General features: G+C 35.7%; 2 protein-coding genes across 2 annotated transcripts; both read right to left on the bottom strand.

Annotated features, from left to right (window-relative positions):
- Positions 1-982: 982 nt before the first annotated feature.
- On the bottom strand, positions 983-1,931 carry LOC132271281 (uncharacterized). The gene has a single exon (XM_059772615.1). The coding sequence runs from the start codon at positions 1,784-1,786 to the stop codon at positions 1,238-1,240; it is 549 nt and encodes a 182-aa protein (XP_059628598.1). The 5' UTR covers positions 1,787-1,931; the 3' UTR covers positions 983-1,237.
- Positions 1,932-7,460: 5,529 nt separating this feature from the next.
- LOC132271280 (V-type proton ATPase subunit H-like) lies at positions 7,461-21,219 on the bottom strand. The gene is made up of 12 exons (XM_059772614.1): positions 21,134-21,219; positions 20,860-20,911; positions 20,047-20,172; positions 15,531-15,633; positions 15,381-15,453; positions 13,095-13,160; positions 12,874-12,991; positions 12,044-12,205; positions 11,675-11,800; positions 11,185-11,310; positions 10,156-10,335; positions 7,461-7,920 (listed from the first exon to the last, which is right to left on the bottom strand). The coding sequence occupies exons 2-12, from the start codon at positions 20,893-20,895 to the stop codon at positions 7,672-7,674; spliced, it is 1,365 nt and encodes a 454-aa protein (XP_059628597.1). The 5' UTR covers positions 20,896-20,911; positions 21,134-21,219; the 3' UTR covers positions 7,461-7,671.
- Positions 21,220-23,188: the final 1,969 nt, after the last annotated feature.

Here is a 23,188-nt window from a genome sequence, read left to right as displayed (position 1 = left end):
TTGACCTCTTGAGGTTGATGATATGGATTAGGTTGTGTTGTCACCTATTGACCTATATAGAATTTGCAAGGTATAATTGGATAAATGACCAAGAGGTTGAGGAGGAATGTTTTTTTTGTTTTTTTTTTTTTCCTGTGAAAGTTAAAAAATATCAGGAGTCATGGCAATGCTTTCAGTAGGCATGACTTTTTCACGGTCCTTGGTTTTTAATTTTTGTGAATTAAAAAAAGAAAAAGAAAAAAGGACAATATTATTCTCCTTAACAAAATATATGCAGATCCAATTATGGTCTTATTAAAATAACACCTAGCAATGGCATGTTATCAAACCTAAGTTGAGAATCTCCTAATTTTACAATGGCAACTGAAAGAGATTATTATTTAATTTGAATATGATGGAATTTTGGCATAATTTAAAATTGGATAATATTATTGTTTAAAAAAATGTATCTTTTATTAATTTGGTTAAAATTTAATGAAGTTGCTGGTAAGATGTTGAAAGCAGCCAAAGACGTTGAAAAAATGGATTTTCAAAAAGGCTAATTGTTGATACATTTTCTCCTTTCAAAGCGAAAAGTGAAGAAGGTTTCGGTGTGGATTTCTAATACTTTTTTATTTTTATCATATTTTTTATATTTTATTTTTCAATTAGAAATGGACGAAAAAAAACCTTGCAGTACTCAAAGTGGAAATTGCAGAATTTGGAATTACAATTGAACTCATAAATCTACAAAATTAGGGCTTGAACACAATTCGCATGTTCTTTATTAATTATAGAACTGCAAATTCTCAATAATTAATAAAGATATTCTTGGAACTGAATTGTTACCAAAATTAGAAATTGATTAGAATTACCACAATTTTTGGTCAAAATGCTAATGGTTTTTTGCCTTGTAAAATCAAAGGTTTTTTAAATAAAAAAATCCATATTTGCTTGGATGATATATCTTATGAATCACTAAAAAAAAAATTAATCACAAATATAGCCAAAAAATAATCATAAATGAATATGAATATAACATAATGATGAAGAATAACAAATTAAAGACATTTTTAATCCATCCCCCACAATATATCACCCAACTCACACCCCAAATAAACAAATTCAAGAACTAGCAGCGCCCTAGTTCACCCTCCAAAACCCCAATCAAAATTACATAATCCCCAATTCAACTAACACATTTATCCACACACACACACATATATATATATGTATATATGTATATGTGTATATTGAATTAGACCTGGAAAGGCCATGGCCAATCTTTCATCTCCTCCTCTTGAACCTTAGCACTCCTCATTGCCTTGGCATTATTAATACCGTCATTTTCCACATACGCATAGTACTTCAACGCAAATGCAAGCGTGAGCACCACCCACTCCAAGCAGAAGATGAGAATGCACAAACCACCGGCCAATCTCAAGATCACAACCCCATCCTCCACTCTCACGTAGGACTTCAGGTCCCCGAGGAAGTCGGCGGATCGGGTGAAGATGAGCACCGAAACAGAGCCTTGGAATATGGCGGTGAGGACGGTGGCCACCATGTGAGCTGCGTACCACTTATTGGCCCCCGAGGAGGCCGCGGCGCAGCCGGCGACGGCGCCGGCGATGGTGAGGGCGTGGAGGAGGATGAGGAAGAAGCCGCAGACGGAGGGGACCAGGCGGAGGGAGAGTGTCAGGAAGATGCAGCTGGAGGCGGCGCCCAGGAGAATGTAGTTGCAGAAGAGGAAAACCCTGTGTGTGTGGTAGTGGGAGTCGGTGGTGGCAGAGTTGGAGATACCCATTTTTTTGGGTGGGTGAATTGGGAATTCCGGCTGTGTGTGTCAGATTCCGGCGATTGGGTTTTGGTTCTCTCTGTTGTGGGTATCAGATTCCAGCAATAAAGTGTGGTGGGTGAATGTTATCAGTGTTTTGAGGAGAGAGACGGGGGAGAGGCGTATAGATATATAGGATGAAAGCAACGGTCGAAAATATGACCGTTTTTTCTATTTTGTTTTTTCAAGAAAAAGGCTGGTCTTAGTGGGTGTAACGGCCTTTTTTTTTCCCCCCACTAAAAGTGGTCAGAGAATGGTTATTTACGTTGCGAATTAAAATAATTTCACATTTTGTACGTAGTGCAAATTTTTCCCATGCATAGACTATTTTCATGTCGAATCAAAACTTGAAAACTTCTCATTTTCCCTTGTCAGGTAAAAATAACAATTTGAGTACCCAATACTTTCCCTATATAAATGTGGGACCCACATCAATTCAGTTGTCAGCCTCAGCCTATAGAGCACGATTTTTCAAAATAAAATATTTTTAAGCCGATTTCTGTAGCACCCGTGATATATATATATATATTATATTAGTTAGAATTGTTTATTTAAAATTATATATTTAAACATAGTCTCCTTAAATATTTCACCTCTTAAATATCTCAACTATTAGATATCTTATTATCTTCAACTATTAGATATCTTATCTCTTTATAAGTCTATCTTATTTCGTGATATTTTATTAAGAAAGAGAGTAAAAAAAGAAATAGGTTATACAGAGTGAGTAAGATCTGTCTTTCTGTAGTACTTGGGTGAAACTTTTTCCGTACATCAATATATGATAAAAGAGCAGAAAATAATAAGATTATACAAAATGAGTGAGATCTGACGTTATGTCTTTTTGCAGTAGCTAGGAGAAGGGACGGTTACCGAAAATTCGTGTAAAAATAAAGAATTAGCATATCAGGCAAGTTAATCTTACTTTATACACTTGTATATATTTGTGATTTTGCCTACCTGTATTTCTTATAAATCGTTATGACACGCGTTAATGGGTTATAGTATATTAATGTGATATTAGTATAGGTTGGCAGCATTATGAATAATAAATTGTATGGAGTTAAACAATTATAATATTAAATTACTCGTTACCTGATAGTTTATTTTGTGTATGTTTCACTGTGAAATCATCTTAGTAGAATTGTTGTAACATTAATTTTGAGTTAGGGAGATCATATACGTGACTGGCATGTGTATGAATATATATGTAGATATACAGTGTAATTGAGAATACACTGATTGGTGAAACTGGTTTCTTATGTGAATTGTTATGTGTGATAAATATATTGTATTATAAATATATTGTATTGTATTATATATGAATCTATAAGAATCTGATTTGGTGTAATTATATATCTTCTTTTATGAAAGAGAATTAGAAACCAGAGCATAGTGGAAGGGTTTGCTAGAATAAATATATATTTTATAGAGTGAATTAATATATAGTTAAAGTTTTAGACTCACTGCGATGCTTCAAACCAGCTCTATGACTACTGTTAGTTTTAAGGTGAATATTGGGATCAATTGAAGAATTTGAAGGTGAAACAGACCATATGCTGTTTGAGAAAAAGATTACAGAGATGATTGTGGGGGAAGAAGACCCACTTTAGTGTCTTTTATACGAAACCTAATCTCGGCAGCTCGGGTGAAGATCACACCCGGGTTCAACCAAAATAAAATAATATATTTAATTATTATTTTTAATTAGTTTTAAATTAGAAAAATTAAGGGAAAATATTTTTAGTATTCCAAAAATTATTAAAAATTCCAAAGTATTATCTTTTTGTACAATGAACTTAGTTTTGATGAAATCCAGATTTTTAAATGTTATTTGGGTAGTTTTACCAAATAAAAACCCGAAAAAGTATTATCTTTTAGCACTAAAAGGGAGAGTAGAAAATTATTATGAGTTAGATTCTTAAATTTTGTAAGGACTTATATCTAATATTAGACTATGTCAAGAATTTTTGTACTCTCACCGGTTAGGTCTTTAGTTTTCTGTTTTTAATTTAAAAATGTATTTTGATGTATTAATTATTAATTTATTGTTATTATTAATGGCTTCCATAATTCACTCTAATTATTAATTAATGGATGACTTCGGATTAGTCGGAGGGGTAGTTAGGGACTGACCCTATGATGACTTTTTAGGTATAGTCAGGGACCTGCCTATTTGGGAGTGCATTACCCTTTTATTATGGCCATGGGCTTAATGTGCCCTTATTGTGTGGACATGGTCCGTGATCATCTCTGGGAAGTAGACGTACAACCTAGCCACACGTGTGTTTTTGGTAGTCCGGGAGTATACGATTCACACCACTTTATTGGAAGGAAGCCCGAAGCTCATGTGAGATATGTAGACTTAATAAAAATTAAATGATGGTTATTGAGTTTATAATTAACTGGTGTTATGCATATTTGACTATTGCATTTTATTTGAGTTGCTTATATATATGGGTATACAAAGTAAGGTTAGCTTGTTGAACGATGATTGTGTTTATCACTTCTTGTTGAGCTTGTGGCTCACCCCATTATCACATTTCAGGTACACGTTCAGTAGGAACATGATGGGATCACATGATGGCGATGGATATTACCCGGTTGCGTATTTATTTATTTTAGCTTAGCTTTTCTCTATTTTGATAATTGTGATAAGGATTATGTTATTTTTGTGGAACGGTGTTTAGTTGGTTTAGAGAACTTGGATTTATTTAGACGATGTTATGATTATTATTATCTCGGAAGCTTTTATGTAATAAATTGTTAGATGGAGTTTTACTTCAATTTATTATTTATTGTGAATAATTGTTGAGGTTTAGATTATGTTGTACTCTAAATTTTAACGTGAGACAAGGGTTCCTATATTTAAAATTTTAGGGTGTGACAGTTTGGTATCAGAGCCTAGGTTAAGAATTACCTGGCTAAGAGAAGTGATAATAAAAATAGGAGCAAATAGTTATACGAATCATCTACTCTCTTACCATGCTCCAGATTAAAGTACAATTACTTGTGAAACTTATTATTGATATTCTTTACTGAAAATAGGATGTCAGGAGCTAGAAGTGGCAGAGGACGAACTGCTAGAGATATACACTATTTTATTCAGAGAGGCACCGATCGTGGTGGTGTTGACCATGACAATGTTCAATTGGAGGATGCACCTCATGCGCCGAATCTTATGATTGGATTTATCAAAGATATACGCAAATTGGGAGCTGTTGAATTTGTCAGACCTACTAACCCACTTGATGCTGAGAAGTGGATTGAAGATATGGAGAAATACTTTGAGATGATGGACTGCACTAAGGTATAGAAGAGAAAGATTGATGCTTTTCTCTTATCTGGTGAAGTGCGCCAGTGGTGGTAGTCAGAGACCAGGATTGTTGGGGACATTACAGCTATGACATGAGACGATTTTAAAACTCAGTTCAACGACAAATACTTTCCACTAGCGGTAAATGAGAAGAAGGCAACTGAGTTCATGCAGCTGGAGCAGAATAGTGATATGTCAGTCAGTGACTACGAGAGGAAGTTTACAGAGTTATCCCAATTCACTCCTCATATTGTTGTGAATGAGTTACACAAAGTCAGAAAGTTCGAGCGAGGGTTAATCTCTCGTGTGAAGAAGTTTGTGGTTAGTCATCGTTATGACACGTATTCTAAAGTTGTGGAATGTGCCATAGCGATAGAAGAGAACAATAACATTATCTTTCAGAAACAGAAGGAACGTAAGGCAGAACAAAAAAGTAAGGGGGCTAGCAGCTCTCAACAAAATCGGAGGGGTCATCAGCAGCAAACTCAGAGAAATTTGCAAGGTTAGTCTTGGTAGAGAGGCAAACAATATTGGCGAGCAGGGAAACGTCAGAGAGTTGGGGAAGGTGATCAATCCACAGCTTTAGTACCAGCCACACCTCATGATGCACAGCCACATCAGTTCATCGGGCATTGCTACAATTGTCGTGAGAAATGACATATGGCTCGCAATTGTCCCAAGCCTCGAAAGGATGACCAGTAGAGAGATCAGGCACTACAGCAGCATAGAGGTGTAAGGGTTTATGCAGTTGTTCCAGATGGGAGACAGGACCGTGCACCACTTGGACCTCTATGCTGCTGTAGTGCCTGATCTCTCTACTGGTCATCCTTTCAAGGCTTGGGACAATTGCGAGCCATATGTCATTTCTCACGACAATTGTAGCAATGCCCGATGAACTGATGTGGCTGTGCATCATGAGGTGTGGCTAGTATTAAAGCTGTGGATTGATCACCTTCCCCAACTCTCTGGCGTTTACCTACTCGCCAATTTTGTTTGCCTCTCTGTCAAGACTGACCTGCAAATTTCTCTGAGTTTGCTGCTGTTGACCCCTCTGATTCTGTTAAGAGCTGCTAGCCCCCTTACTTTTCTGTTCGTTCCTTCTGTTTCTGAAAGATCATGTTATTATTCTCCTCTATCGCCATGGCACATTCTACAACTTTAGCATACGTGTCATAACGATGACCAACCACGAACTTCTTCACATGAGATATCAACCCTTGCTCAAACTTTCTGACATTGTGTAACTCATTCGCAACAATATGAGGAGCGAATCAGGATATCTCTGTAAACTTCCACTCGTAGCCACTGATTGACATATCACTATTCTACTCTAGCTGCATGAACTCAGTTGCCTTCTTCTCTTTCACTGCTAGTGAAAAGTATTTTTCGTTGAACCGAGTTTTAAAACCATCCCATGTCATTACTGTAATATCCCCAACAATCCTGATCTCTGACTGCCACCACTGACGCACCTCACCAGATAAGAGAAAAATACCAATCTTCCTCTTCTGTACCCCAATGCAGTCCATCATCTCAAAATATTTCTTCATATTTTCAATCTACTTCTCAGCATCAAGTGGATCAGTAGGTCTGACAAATTGAACAGCTCCCAATTTGCGTATATCTCTGTTAAATCCAATTATAAGATTCGGCGTATGAGGTGCATCCTCCAACTAAACATTGTCACTGTCAACACCACCACGACCAGTGCCTCCCTAAATAAAATAGTGTATTGCTCGACCAGAGAAAATAGTGTAAATAAGAGACAACTAAAACATTTTTCATTTCCTTTTTACTTTTTTATTAAAATTAGGTTTATTAACTGAAAAAAGAAAGATACAAAATGGAAGCCCAAATTAGCCAATTGGCACCAATTCACTCAAAGCCCAAGTAGGAGGCCCGAAGAAGCAAATGGAACTCTCCCACAAAAAAGAACAGATGCATTGTGGATTCCTCAATACAACAAGGTATTGAATTAAAATTAGGTTTATTAACTGAAAAAAGAAAGATACAAAATGGAAGCCCAAATTAGCCAATTGGCACCAATTCACTCAAAGCCCAAGTAGGAGGCCCGAAGAAGCAAAAGGAACTCTCCCACAAAAAAAAAAACAGATGCATTGTTGATTCCTCAATACAACAAGGTATTGAATTAAAGTTTTGGAATTGAAAAAAGAGCAACTCAGAAAATTGAATCAAAATATTCTCCAATTTCAACAATTCTAATTCCATGCTGCTAAACACAGACTAAGTTTAAAATTAAACGAGTAGACAAGCCCAATAAATACATCTCTAGGCGAAGACAACAATTGATGAATTTCACGGGGACGATTGGAAAACACACACAACACAGACATTTATTTAATTCTACAAGTCAATAAAATCAATAATTCTTCACAACAAATACAGAATAAAGGAAAAGAGAGATGATACATAAAACTCATGATAAATGAATTTGAATATAACTACAGCACAGCCAACTCGGCATTTTCTCATTTAGAAGCCTTTTTATTAAATATGCCAAGACACTGCCATAAATTAATTAAGCCTGCAAGAAGCTCGCATACTTGGTACCTAGGAAAAGCCTTTGGACACAGAGTAAGGCATTTTTGGTGACCTCTGCATCCTGGTGGTTAATCAATTTCATAACCCGCTCCTTAGCCTTCAGGTCGTTCACTATGACCCGTCCAGCAGGATGGTACTGAATAAACTGTGAGAGATCGTAGCAAGCAACCGCCAGCGTTCTTGGACTACTGGACGAGTCCAAGATTGTAATAAGGACCCTTAGGATCTGTGGCACCATATCATAATATTAGTTTCACAAAGTACAAACGAATCAGAAGGTTGGTCTATGGGAGCAACACAAGCAAAAGAATTCATGGAGAAAACAAACAAATCAAAAGTATTGGATGAATATTGCATATCTTAAATTGAAAAATTAGGGGTGTGGAGGCAAAACTACCATTAGAAGTCCCTCTAGGGTAAATGTCCATTCTCCTTATAACAACGGTAAAGTTGCTCCATACTGACTTGGTGGTCACGGATTCGAAATGGGAAACAGTCTCCGCATTCGAAGGCAAGGTTGTGTACATCCAACTCTCCTCCTATCCCACAATGGCAGGAGCCTCATTTAGTGTGCACTGGCTAACCCTTATATCACACTAACAACATCAAATATTTAACCCAAAAACAAAAGGTTTACATTGTCCATAACATATTAGTAATGCCTGATAACCAGCAGGGAATTGTCAAGAGCCTATTTGTGAGCATACGCAGTGACACAAAAATCAGACGAGCTTATTAAAGGTTTTACATCAAATGCTACTACGAAGGATTTGGCTGGGATGCAGTAAGACAGAAAAGCTATTTAACCCCTAAATCCTTCAACCTGGATAACAAAAGATTAAGTCCTGCAGATCAGAGTTAAGCCACAGGAATTGGGCCCCTAAAACGACTCCCCCAAGTCCCACTTATCAAGGCCGAAACCAAACCAGCCTAATATTACTATTAGCCCTTCAAATTTTTTCAGAGAACAATAAAATAAAATCTTCATCGTACAAGAGTTGGAGCCAGTAGCAAATACCCATGCTCCAGTAATTTTTGAAGCAGCATCAAAAGCCACGCTCACTAGCAAGATCTGAAGGAAAGGGTTTTTGGTCCTCTTCCACTTTCCTTGTTTGAAATCTCTTATGCAATGCTATGTGCAACCAACTTCATTTGTTCTACCTTAAAATACACACTTAAATTTCTCATCCATACAAGATTGACTATAAAAGTGCCATTACTTGGTAATGGGTAAAAGATTTGACTACCAGACATCAGAACTCGAGTTCAACTTGACATCCACTTTTTGCCAACAATGCCAAGTGTGAGATCTGTACCCAATCTGCCCATTCTAACACCCTAGATTAATAGGAATCGACCCTAGACATGACTGTAATGCCACATTTTAAATTGTTGGCTTGCAGCTTGCTGCTACTTCGAATTAGGAATATAGATTTGACCAGTAGGAGTATGGCCAGAGATTTGGTTGGGTTTGGGCTAGTTTTATCACTGAGGGTTGGGCTTGGATAGATATGTTGGGCAACCTAAACACCGAGTTATTATTACTCCCTCCATTTCAAAATAAGTGTCTACATTCCTTTTCAGGAGGTTCAATTTATCCTCAAGTGTCGAAAACTTTTTCAAAAAACAATAATAATAAATGTTTAAATTTTAATGGGTTAGTATTGTAATTTTCAAGGGAGAAAAAGCATTAAATGCATGCCTCCTTAAAAAGTTGGAGTCCCATAGTGTGACACTTCAGATATTAGTGAGTAAATGCATTAAATGCATGCCTCATTAAAAAGTTGGAGTCCCATAGAGTGACACTAAAGATATTAGTGAGTAAATCTTGACCATCTATCTTTAATCTAACCACTTATATACTTGCTATAAAGACTTTCAGCACACACCTTAACCTAACAGCACCCAGCCGTCACCTATGTGAGAGAGTGAACTCTGATCATCCAGTAATTAGAAATTCAACAATAGAGAGATATGGAAAGAACTAAATTCCAACAGCGGGTTTTGCAGAATGTAAAAATAGGAAGTGGTTTAGCACCAGGTGTAAGTATCTATGCCCATTACTTATTATCTTTAAATATTCCTTTCCTATAATACTATTCATGTCATGAACTCTCCACTTGGTGCAGCATCAAACAGTTGGACCCCTAAAATAACCTCATTTATGGTTGACTAAACTTTAGGTTGAAAAGCAATAATATTACAAAATTAAAAACTTTTTAACGCCCATGAAAGTTGAAAATTTTATGTATAATTAGCAAAAACAGCAGTATCAACTGATTGCAATGCAACTTATCTACTCATCATCCTTTCTTAGTGATTTAGTGGCCTTTGTCACAATCCATGACATACAATATTAGTTGTCCAGTACGAGTATGTTATCCATCGCTTCATTTGAGATCTCTTTATAAAGTCTCTTCTTGAAGAGATGGCAGAGAAAAAACAAATGCACAATTTATACCTGGAAATCATTCTCTTCAAATTTTGTTATATTATCGCGCCAGAATGCAGGATCTTTGTGCATGGGTGACCAGTCAAGGTGGCCAAGAAGGACTTCCTGCTTATACTTATCAAAAGAACTCAATCTCTTGATGTTATCTTTCAGTCCATCTTCCAGTTGATTCAGAGCATCCAACAAGTCCTACAGAGAAAAACAAAAGCACTAAGAAACACACATCAGAAAGTGTTGACGCATCCAGAAAAAATAGCCAAAGAGGATGCAAGTCATTCTCTCTCCTTGGTCCTCAGTTTGAGGGGCTAGCAAAAATGTAGGGCCACCGGTTTTGGACTTTCACTGAGTTAGATTACAATTTTGAATTAAAGAGAAAAATAAAAAAAATTGCAGAACACCATCAATCAACTGATAGCATTTATTCACTTTAAGAACCAAGGTCTGGATGGAGGTTCACCCAATAAAAGGACAAGAAAAGAAGAGGAGGGGGGGGAGGAGCGCGTGGTGGTGTTGGTTGAGGGGTGTTGGGGTTGTTGAGATAAAAGAAAAAGAAAAGAATGTGGGATCAAGTTTGTAATAAGCTTGGGATAGAGCCATGGGGAGTAAACATTAGCGACTGCAGCAGTACCTAACTACCACCTTTGGACCCTTAAAGAGACTATGTTAACGGCTAGTATATGAAGTCTGACATAAACCACATTCGGTCACTGATAATTAAAATTACTAATAGTGTACGATACAGTACATGACATATACAATAATAAAAACTAAATCTGTTTTACATAAAAAGATTATGTATTTCCGACATGCGCATCTCAACTGTAACCAAAAAAAATAAACATTCAAGGCTCCATTTTGCCTCTCTACCAGAAGAAAAAACGTGGTAAATGAGGCAATCACTTCTCTGATAGAAGTGAACCAGCAACCAACATTATTCAAGAATTGCTCTTCCATGAACTCCCTTCCTTGTTATAAAAGTCATTGACTTTATATATGACTGACTGAATAACAAACATAAAACTTTAAAAGCTTTCTGACCTCATCACTCCATGCTTGTGCTTTCAAACTCTGAACAATATGAGGAAGTTCGAGGTCTACCATCTGAGCGCCAAAAGTCTCTTTGGAAAGCAAGTTTCTGAGGGTCAAGACAACCACCCGGACAACCTAGCACTCATCAATACACCAAATATCCCAATTCAGGTGAATATAACATAATTTTTTTTTCAATATAAGTTGATAGGGGTAAACAAGTTGCTAAAAAATGTTTGACATGGACGAAATATGCCCTGCACCAGAGTGTCAGGAATGTGTATGTATACATTATTTTGTTTTGTGGCTGAGCAGATTAGGAATAACAGACAAGAAAAGAAGAGCAAAATCTAGGGAAAAAAGGTCAAACATGTATGTAACTGATAATTGTCTAAATGAACCTAGCAATAAAATCATTATAGTTCTAAAGCAGGCAGTAATTTCATTAGAATAAAATGATATGAGAATGAACTAACAGAAAAAGAGGCCAAAAACTGACCTTCTCTTTCATGGAACCCTTAACAACTTCAACTAATCGCAGCAGGATTCTACAAGTGGCGAAGTACTCAAGTGCAGGCTCATAGAAAGACAGAAGCCAAACACAGAGACAAGTTTCATAGAGGAGCTGTTCCAAGGTGAATAAGAAACAAAGTTCCGAATCATTAAATTAGAACACGTTAAGCTTAACAAAAGTGGAAAGAAAAAAAAATTTGTCATCAGTCCTAGAAGTCATAATCTCACATGATTTATAAATGATAAGAACACCAACACAGCCTGCATATTCATAGGACTGAATATGCTAATTGCTAGCTTGGGCGTAAATATGGTTAGATTATTCCTACTGGCCATCCAGAAAAGGACAAATTACCTGGATGGACTGCTGAGTTGATGCTGGAGAAATGTAAGGGATGAGCAGCTTCACCCCATCTGCTTGAACAAATGAAGCTCTGACCAAAGGCTCCTTCAATAATGTTGCCAGGCAATTGATAGCTACTGGGATGCCACGACTAGGATGGGAAGGATTCTTTAGCTGCACAATTAATCATGGATCATTATGGATGCAAAGACTAGTATCATGAGAAATAAATCTTTACACCTGAACATATGGAACCATATTTGAAAGAAAATAATTGAGAGTTCACTAAGAGAATATAACTCACTTCAAACCTTTTGTATATACAAACTTTTAACAAACAGGTTATACATTTACAAAATAATAATAAAAAAGAAGAAGTTAAGATTTTGTTCTTATATAGCAAATAATATCATATATAAGTGTTTAGTTCAAGCATGACATATTTTGTAATTTTTCTCTAAGGAAAAACAGGGTAGAGATTGCAAAAGGCTTCAATACATTCCAAATTTATTAGAATACTAGTTTCCTTTTTTTCTCTTTCATCACCCCCCTTCTTCAAGCTTTTCACTTCTTAAGGTATTTAAATTTTAACTGCCAGAATAATTTTTTTTTATTTTTTTTAAGCATGTATTTGTCCCCCCATATAATCCCGTGTTATATCTTAGGGCATACAGTCCAACCACCTGACAAAGGTTAAGCAACCACACACTAGATAAGTAAAGCTTAAATAGGAGATTGAGATACAAGGACGTCTCTAACCAAGGTCCTAAATTGGTCAAACCTGAGATACAACATACGAAAAAATCACATTTAAAGCAGCATATTATACTCTGTAGAAAAACCTGTGCACAAAGCCATTCCACCAGTCCCTTCATAACATCATCAATTGTAGTGGACGTTTTCTTTGAATTTGAGGTTTCTCCATTTGCAGTGACACCATCCTGGACTTTTGGCCTATAGCTGAAATTGCAAAAGAAAGCATGCTTCCCAAAGTAAGTAACACCCATACTATTAAGCTCTTAAGACTTTGAACAATCCTGTGGGAAGATCATGATTTAATTACCTTACTATCAAGGACAGAATCTTACAGCTCTTCTCCTGTATAAACCAGTTACCTCTCCAGAGCAACCTGAAAATGGAAAAAAAAAAAAATTGTGAAATACGATAGTTTCCATTTATTTGACCAGCATAAGAGAACTAGTTCCACCAATTAATAAAACTATTGCCAATTGAGAGTTATACCGATTTCATTAAACAAAAGAACTCAAATATATTTCAGAAGGAAAAAGAATAGCAAAGTAAATAAAAGGAAATCATATGGGAAGAGAAGTTATGTACAGAATTCTGGGGAAAAAATTAAAATCCTTCTTTAGTTACAACAATGGTTTTCCAGGAAATCCTTCTTTAGTTACAACTTACAACAATGATTTACAGATGTAAACTTTCATGGACCTGGCCCATAAGAATAGCCTAAACCACCTCATGAGTAAATAACTTTTTCCACCAGGAAATAGGAAAATATTTTCCATCAACAGTCTGCTAATTACAAGTTACAACTGAAAGCAAGAATAACAATTTAAACAGTCCCGGCTACAGAATTAAATAAGGTGACTGAGTAGTGAGTAAATAACTATCCCTTTTCCTTTTTGTGGGTCCATTAATATGGTAATATCAGTATAAATGGCAATCTATGTGAATGATCATTGACCAAAAGTTACTTTCTTAGAGATGCAAATCATGCTTCAGAATCAAGAATGTCATGAAACACACTTCAAAATCGGAATAAGTGCAGATTCTAATTCATATAACTGCATTATTTCAAAGTTTGTTCTTCCAAAATTCATATTCATACTTTTCTGTATGTCAATCCATGCTTCTAGGATACTGCTTGATCATTTTCCTACTAAGAATGTAAATCATTGTTACTTATCAAAAAGAGAGAGAATAAAAATTATCGCTAAAATTAGTAAATACATAATTAACACAATACGCAACAAGGCCCTGGACGAGCTAACTAATGGTAATCAGTAATTCACTAGTTACTCATATAGAACTTCATATTATTGGTCTTATATAAAATACACCACATTCTGTATAAATTATTAATTCATAGCTCCTCAATATTTCTTAGGGACACATTTTACCCAAAAACAAAGAGGAAGGGAGGGAAGGAGGGAGGGGAGGGGCTAGCCCAGTGCACATATTACACAAGCCCCTTCATTTTCTCATGAAGGAGCCTATTAACGTTATACAGGTAACACAGATCAACTAAGCAAACCTCTTTACCTAATGTAGCAAAAGGCTATCCATTGCTGGCTGGTTGCTTCATTAGAAGCAAAACTACAACTCTAATAACTACTCGGCAATAAAATAGCGAAAAACAACAAATAGTTGCAGTGTCGTTGAATGAGACGCAGGATTTGGAGAGACAATAATGACTGTCAAATCTAACTTCTTTATTAGTATTTAATCTGGGGATACAACAAACTTAAATCCTAACCCTTGATTGCTCTCGAAACCCTTTCAATCTTTGCCCATCTTACTACTTTAAAAGTCACATGACTACATAAAAAAGAGAGAACATAATATCAGTATATAAAGCTACAATAACCAGAAGAAAGCAAAAGCAAACATAAAGTTCAAACTGAAGGTTAAAACTCCAATGTAAATAGTGGGCCAACTGGCCAAGTTAAGCTATCAAGATGGTCTTAATAACCAGTATATATCCATCCTGGTCACAGTATTCCTATAAAATTTGTCAGAGAAGACAGTATCGGTGATCCATACTTATTGCACCGCTGTCCAAGATTTTATCCTTTTGTTATAGGTCAATTTAAGTTTCTATTGAAACTAAAACAACAAACAGATATTTTCAGCAGAATACTGAAATTTCTAATCAAATAACGTCATATTTAATTTCATGATTAAAAGAAACAAATGGTGCAACCTTGGAAAAGAATACGAGATTTCTTTAAATTTTATATTATAATTACATTTAGGAGTTTTAGCACTATATATCCAAACTCAAATTGAGGGGGGAAAAATGCATTCAAGAGAAAGAAGAAAAATAGAAAACGAGGTAAAACTTATCAAGCTACATTAAGAGAAGGGTAAAGGACCATGGTATCATGATATGGTAATACCTTACCCAGAAGAAATTAACCAAACAGAAGCATACTAATTTTTTGTCTCTGTCACTGTGTATGTTGAGTGATGGGGGGTGATATGTGTGCGCGCGCGTGTAGAAAAAGTGTGCATGCATATAGAAAACTTGAATATTATATATCAGATACATTCAGAATTTCAGATATGCAATCTTAACTTCAAAAGCTTTTTGGTGAAAACCTACCTTAAGAAAGGTTCATAAATATCTTCGTCGGAAAGAGACTTGTCATGGAATAATCGGGCTCTTTTTGGGTTTGCTGCCAAAGGAAATGAATGTAGGTCAGTTATGAAACTTCTACCTGTAGTCATAAGACTAAAATCTTTAAACAATTACCTGTAAGCATTTCATCCATTAAAGCTAGAACATATTCCACTGTTTCTTCCTTGAATATGTCACGTAAAATGCTAACAAACACACGGACATAAGCCAGACCATCCTGTCAAAGTTGCTTCCATTTGTTAACATCACTGAAAATTTTGTTGAGTTTATTTTTTTTATTCAACTTTGGTTGAAATTCTCAATTAGGATCCTGATTAAACATTTGGAGTAGCTATCTGAAGTGCCACAACTGATAAATGGAACATTGAGGCATTGAAGGAATATAAGTAGCTTTTATTTGAGTATGGAACAAAAGCTAGTGTGATGGATAGAAAAGACCAAGAACCAATATTATCAATTGAAAGGAAAAAACATCCATACTAGTCAGCCTATGAAAACTATAATATTGAGGACAAATGAATTACAGCATAAAGGATTTCAACATTTTCAACATACAAATTCTATAATCTGTTGTACTTGGGCAAAGAATAGACCAATGTAATAAATAATAGCCCAATTTGTAAAAGGCCTGTATTGCCTGTGGCGCAACACTACTCCAAATTTTGATGAATTTTTTCCAAACCAACAGCTGATTTTTTTATTTTTTTGAATAATCAAGATTTAAAAAGTTATAATACCATAACAGTTGCCAATACACTAATTGATTACTAGATTGACATGGTCCAATCATAGGCAGATTCCAACCCAACTCTTGGTGTCATGGGATTTGGGAGGAAATTTTTCCTGATGCTTCTCGGGTGGGATTGGTGAAGGTCGTGTCTGATCGCATTCCAGTGTTGTTCGATTGTGGAGGAAAGCAGAAAGAAAAGGCTCCATTTTGAAATGAGAATGTGGCTTTGAGCGCATGATTTTAAGGACAGGGTTAAGAAATGGTGGTATGAATTCCAAGTGAGAGAAAACCCTAGCTTCACTTTGGTTCATAAGCTCAGATTGCTAGAGATGGACTTAAAAAGACAGAACCAAGAGGTTTTCGGAAATCTGGAATGGTGAAAAGACGGTTATTAGAGGAAATTTCAGCCTTGAATCACAATGAAAGAGAATGAGGCCCAGATGAAGTGAATAGGTATAGAAGAGAGGAATGCAAGCAAAACATAGAGAAATTGCAGCGACAGAAGTGGTGTCTTGAAGACCAAAATCTAGAGCTCTGTGGATCAAGAAAGGGGACAGAAATACAAAATTCTTAACTTAATTGGCTAATGTGTATAAGAGGGGCAATTATATTGCGAAAATCCATATTGATGGTGAGATGTTGAGTAAGGAAGAGACATCAAAAGAGGTATAGCGTTATTCTACCAGAAGTTATATACAGAAAACTGTAATTGGAGACCGTTATTGAAATATTTGGAGTTTGATTGTATTTTGGAGGAAGATAGAGTGTGGATGGAGAGATCGTTCGCAGAGGAAGAGGTGGAACTGGCATTGAAAAGCTGCAATGGTGATAAAGCTCCAAGACTGGAAGTATTTATCATGGCCTTTTTTCAACAAATTTAGGAGGTGGTTAAAAAGGAAGCAATGGAAACCTAAGTCACACAATCCTTCTCAACAGGTGTCGCTCTCACGCTCTGAGCGCGTTCCCGCTCTCATGCTCAGCGCACGCTCTCGCTCAAATTCTCACTGCTTATGACTTAATTCTGCCATTCTCACGCTCCCGCTTTCGAATTCGCTCTCGCTCCTGCTCGCGCTTTATGCGCTTTAGTCTTGCTCATGATAGCAAGAAGTTCTTGCTTCAAGGTTGAGGAGGGTTATTGATGGTTTAGTATCTGAGACCCAAAATTCCTTTTTGGGCAGCCAGTATTTGGATGCAGTTTTTTAATTGCTAGCAAATGTGTGGATTACGGAATCAGAAGCAGTACTCCAGGAATTGTGTGTAAACCTAAGAAAGCATATGACCATGTGAGTTGGAAGTCTTTGATTTATATTTTGGTAAGGATGGGCTTCATCAAGAAGCGGCAACGAATTCTTTTTTGCATCTCAACGGTGAAATTCTCAGTTTTGGTGAATGGATCCCCAGGTGGCTTTTGTAGCAGCTCTAGAGGATTAAGACAAGGCGATCCTTTCTCCCCATACCTTTTACTCATAGTGATGGAGGACTTTAGTAGGATGATGAGGAGGACACAAGGTTTGGGCTACATCAGGGAGTTTGAGGTGGGAAGGAGCACAGTTACTCAGCTAGAGGTAACACACCTTCTCTTTATAGATGATAACATTGTCTTCTGTGATGTGTTAAGAGGAAGTAAGACGTGTGTTTGTGTGATGTCAAGCAGTGTCAGGGTTGAAGATGAATATTAGAAAGAGAGATTAATCCGGTCAGGGAAGTAAATAACATATCACTCTAGGTATTATTTTGGGATGTGGTGTTAGGGCCTTTCCAGTGTCATATTTGGGCTTACCTCTGGGAGCTTCATCGGGGGTCTTATCTATATGGGATCCAATGATGGTGAAGGTCGAAGAAAGGCTAGCAAGACAGAAGAAGCAATATCTTAGAAATGACATCACCAACTCTAATCAAGAGAACCCTATCGAATATCCTAACATGTTTTCCCTTTTTGTTTCAAACTCCCTCCTCTATAGCAAAAAGGATAGAGAGGATGTAGAGGAACTCCTGTGGGGAGGAATGGAAGATGAATTCAAATTTCACTTGGTGAACTGGGGAGAAGGTTTGCAAACCTCTTCAACAAGAGGGATTGGGTGTAAGGAAATTCAACTTATTTAACCAAGCCTTGATGGGTTATTTGGCTTTGGAGAATTGGGGTGGAGAAAATTAAATTTTAAAGGAAAATTGTAAATGGCTTTGGAGACTTGGGGTAGAGAAAATTAAATTTTAAAGGAAAATTATAGTGTAAAGTTGGAGGAGAAAGGAGCAGGTGGATCTCCAAGGAGGTGATTACCTGAACGGGAGTGGGTGTACAGAAAAAATATTCGTAAGGGCGGAAATGAGTTTTCTAAATATTTTGATTTAAGGTGAGAAGTGGGAGACATTCGATTTTTGGTGGCTGTTTGGTGTGAGATAGACCTCTTGTATGCATATTTCCAAGACTATTCATGATTGCAATGGACAAAAAATTATGGTGGCCAACTGTTATCGCCTTGATAACAGGAGGGTGGCATGGGATGTGCAATTTGGGAGACAACTTCAAGACTGAGAAATGGAGGATATTGCATTAGGTTGCTATATAAGCAAAATGCGGATAGGGAGCATGATGATAAGTGGAGTTGGGTTGACTCCCAAAATGGAGGATTTGGCGTGATCCTTTTATTAGGTATTGCAGGCTGATCAGGCTGCAACTTTCCCGTGGAAAGTGTACTAGAGAACGGGGGGACCCCTCAAGGTAGCTTTCTTTGGAAGGACAGCAGCTCTTAGAGGATTTCGACTCCCGATAATTTACGAGGCAACAGATTGTATCAATTGGTTTTGCGTATGCAAGTGGGAGAGAAGTCAATGAGTCGCCTTCTTTTGCATTGCCTAGTGGCTAGAGATGTTTGGACTATGCTTTTTGCTATTTTCGGGGTGCAATGGATTTTGCCGGCTTCAACGACGAGCATGCTCAAATCTTGGAATGAATGCACAGTGGGAAAACAAGTTTGAGATGCAAGGAGAGCAGCTCCTCTTTGTATTTGGTGCGGCTTGTGGTGACAGAGAAATACGAGGTCCTTCAATTGTGTGGAAGCTTCTATATGGGTGATTAAGTATTACATTCTGTAGATGACCTCATAGATTTTGTGGATAGTTTGAGGATATAGAGATGTATTGTTTTGTGTAGTTATTCTTTGGGTGCGACCATGCACTTCCCTTTGAGCATTTTTTTAATGAAAATTTGCTTATCAAAAAAGTTACTAACCTAATATATCCCACACCATTGCTGATAAAGGTTGAAGGAATGATGAGAATTGAAGTCGCAATGTCACTCAGCTATAAATAGTACAGAATGAACAAACATACTGAAGGAATGGTCTCAGTTGAAGTATCACAATGTCCATAAGCTGCATTTGGATGTAGAATGACAAAAAAGGATTCATGCTAGTGGTAAACCAGAAACGATTTACATGGTCAATAAATAAACGATAAGATATCTAAGTATCTATAAGATGCTGTGAGCCTAGGACAGTTCTTTTTACCTCACGAGTAACATGATCAACATCTACACAAACTATTCTGACATTCTGCTAAACACAGAGTGACACAACCTAAAACGCAATTTTTATTACTTCAGTACTCATGACATATAGATGAGATAAAGTTCAATTTTGCATTTCTAGGTTAAACAAGAAAAAGAAAAAGGTCGTGGACAATTAACATAAAAAATATCCAGGTTCTGAATAAAATGCAGTCTCAATAAAATGCATAGTCTCAAAATCATTTTGATTCAGGGATGACAAGCATGGGAACAAAATTATATGCGGGCATCAGAAGCACTACATTTAAGAGAAGTAAACCATAAGACCTTGAATCTGATTAAATCAGATAACTAATAATATTCAGCTAAAGGGATAAAGAGCAATTCAATATTACATCATCCAGCAGTGTTGCTCTGTAACTTTCTGCTCTGTTATCATAACGTCTTAACAGCTGAAGACCTGTTCCAGAGATCAGCTTAGTTGTCATGTATGTCTCCCATGGGATATCTCTCTTCAAGACCTTCAACATGAACAAGATAACAATTAGTTACTTATTTAAATTACTATATGTTTCTACTAATAGTGTTCAAATTCAACCATACAAAGCTAGAATGTTTTGGTCAGTCCACAAGGTAATAATAGTGTTCAACATTTTAAGGAAATATTTTCACTTGCCCATATCATTCTAGATGTGTTTATAAGATAGTACTTAGAAAATCTTAAAGTGCATCTTTTATTGTAGTTAAATTCTATAAAAAAAAATAAATAAATAACTGACGATTGAAAAAACAAAACACTCTATGAGGTCTTAAGAGTCTAGAGTAACATGATTTATTTTGCAAATGTCATTATCACCAATCAATTAAACCTCATCGTATAAACACATTGGCCCACTCAATGTTAATTTAACAAAATATGCATTTAGGTGAATCCCATATCAGATGTCAAGATGTAATTAGCCGTATCGCATTTGCATTTGCATTTGCATTTAAGTTTTTTTTTTTTTTTTTTTTTTTTTTTTCCATATCTCAGAGTTTACATTTGAACGGTGCATAAATGGGCACACATATCTCAGAATCAGATCTAAATCCAAATACACACAAAAAAAATTACAAAAAAGAATATAAGTACTTAAAACCCGAAATTAGGTTACGGAATCAAGTTCAAAATTAAGCTAACAATTGAAGTATATGAGTGTATAAAATACCTGCTCGGTCGTTAGCTCGGCTTGATCCATGGGCATCGAAAAATTCGTGGACCTGTGTGGATTTAGATAAGAAGTTTCAGAGAGAAAGAGGAAGTGAATTTATGAAAGATTTGGAAATTGGGTAAAAAAGAGCAAGTGAATTGGACGTAGAGAGATTTAAGAGAATAATAATCGATACATATCTTTTGCGAATTCGAAATCACGAAACCCTAGTTCATACGAACAATAGAATCGTTACCAACAATAACTATTTATACTGTAGTAGAAGTAGTACCTGATCCACTGATCTTTTTAGCAGTTTAGAGAGAGAGAGAGAGAAGGGAAGAGAGAGATAGAGAGAGAGGAGAAAACGTTCCTGATCGTGTAGTATATGGTCCAGATATTTATAGTTGAAGAGAGCCCGTGATATTTATGTGCCGGGTCGGGTCGGGTCATGGTGAGTGAATAATCCTCGTCCCAATGTTTTATTATACGTGTACTTTTTAACTTTCTGAATTTTTTATTGAATTCTCAGTATATTTTGTCTTTCTATCGTTATCATATATTATAGTTTATATTAATAAATTAATTAATTACAATTTTAAAATACTAACAAAAAAATGATAAGAAATTTTTTAATTCTACTGACAATTTTATGCATAATTTTAAAAGTAAAGAAACGCTAAACCCATGCCCCCACAAGAAAGAAAGGAAAAAATGATCATGAAAAAACAGAACTATAAACAAAAATAGGAAAAGGATGCAAATAAAACCTAAACTCATTTGACAACTGTTTCAGTTTTACATTTTTTATTTCTTTTGAAGCAGAAAAATGTTTACATTATACTAGCACAACTTGCTCTTGCTACTAATATACTTTAGTTTAGATGGTATAAACTCTCTCTTTTTAAAAAAGGAATTTGATCATTCAAGCGGGCAAAATATGAGTGTGTGCATTTGCTTTATCATTCAAAAGAAATATAAATAATAATTAATTAATTAAAATCTTGCTTACTCATCATATGAAATCAAAAATGTAAAATTACAACAAATGAAATTTCTTTCTCCCTTTCAAAGTAAAATCTTAGAATCACAAAGCTCTCTTCCTCTCACATATATCAGCGATAAAATTTGGTATGAACAATTTTTTAAATCATGTTAAACACAAACTCCTACAATTCTCTCAAAATCTTTTTTATGTCACATAATGATTTTCCCTAAGAAATCTCATAAAAGGAAGGAACATTTGATTTTTTGATTGATTACCAAAAATGTGCATACATAACCTATAAATAGTTGTATCAAGTGATAACGTGACACGTATAAATAATTGTGTCAAGTGATGAAGATATATATATATATATATATATATATAAATGGTTGTATCAAGTGATAACGTGACACGTATAAATAATTGTGTCAAGTGATGAAGATATATATATATATATATATATATATATATATATATATATATATATCTATGAATGGTTATGTTCAATGACGAGGAGACATACCCAATCCAAAAAGGCGTTTCTATTTCTATAAATACCCCTTTGGACTGCCATTTGCAATTCGTTTAATTCATTTTCTTCTATCCCTCTCTAGATTTGAACCCAACCCAAGTGGGTTCAAACGTACCATAGGTCAAGTGGTTCGAGCCACTTAGACCCTAATCCAATTTCATCGAGCCATACTAAGATTGGTCTGAACCATTTGGTTCGGATTGCATCTAATTCAGCATCTATATATTATAGATGCATTTTTTTGAGCCAGAGAGTATTAAACGGAGGAGGTTCGTTGTATGTAGTTTTGCAACTGGTGGATATAGACCGTTGTATCCTGGGAGACAAGAGCCACAGAGTCTGTTAACACCATGCGGGGCGTAAATTGTCTTAAGAACATAATATCCAATACTAGTCTCGGTTCTTTATTTATTATTATTTTATTATTTTAATTTGCATGTTTAATTAAATATCAAGTTGAATATTTAATTAATTATTTTTAGCCTATTATTAATTATTTGACATATTAGTATAAGATTAATTATATCTTAAATATCATTTGAAGCATATATATATATATATATATATATATATATATATATTTTTTTTTTTTTTCGGAAGGTCATTTGAAGCATATATTTCCTGGGGCAATCTATTGATCAAGAATACTACTGTAGTGAAGGAATCGATCCAATATCTACTGGGAATTATTGCATGAAACATCATGGTAAGACAAATAATATTTCCGTTAAATTTTATAAGGAAAAAAAATCACGTAACTAATTTCAAATATATTTTGATCAATATTTTCGATACCATTACATTGTTATTGCGTTACCTACTAATAC

The sequence above is a fragment of the Cornus florida genome, unplaced genomic scaffold (genome assembly GCF_030987335.1).
Source record: "Cornus florida cultivar Cherokee Brave unplaced genomic scaffold, ASM3098733v1 CherokeeBrave_3.0.0_Hap2_Chr08, whole genome shotgun sequence".
Lineage (NCBI taxonomy): Eukaryota > Viridiplantae > Streptophyta > Magnoliopsida > Cornales > Cornaceae > Cornus > Cornus florida.
This window is presented reverse-complemented; position numbering and strand designations above follow the sequence as displayed.

What these genes read in the sequence shown, in the direction of transcription:
- LOC132271281 (XM_059772615.1), bottom strand. Translation starts at nt 1,786, where the DNA reads ATGGGTATCTCCAACTCTGCCACCACCGACTCCCACTACCACACACAC.
- LOC132271280 (XM_059772614.1), bottom strand. Translation starts at nt 20,895, where the DNA reads ATGCCCATGGATCAAGCCGAGCTAACGACCGAGCAG. An exon ending in ATTCTGTCCTTGATAGTAAG is followed by an intron (nt 12,992 to 13,094) that starts GTAATTAAATCA and finishes TTGCAATTTCAG; the next exon opens with CTATAGGCCAAAAGTCCAGG. An exon ending in TTGAAGAGAATGATTTCCAG is followed by an intron (nt 7,921 to 10,155) that starts GTATAAATTGTG and finishes ATGGTGCCACAG; the next exon opens with ATCCTAAGGGTCCTTATTAC.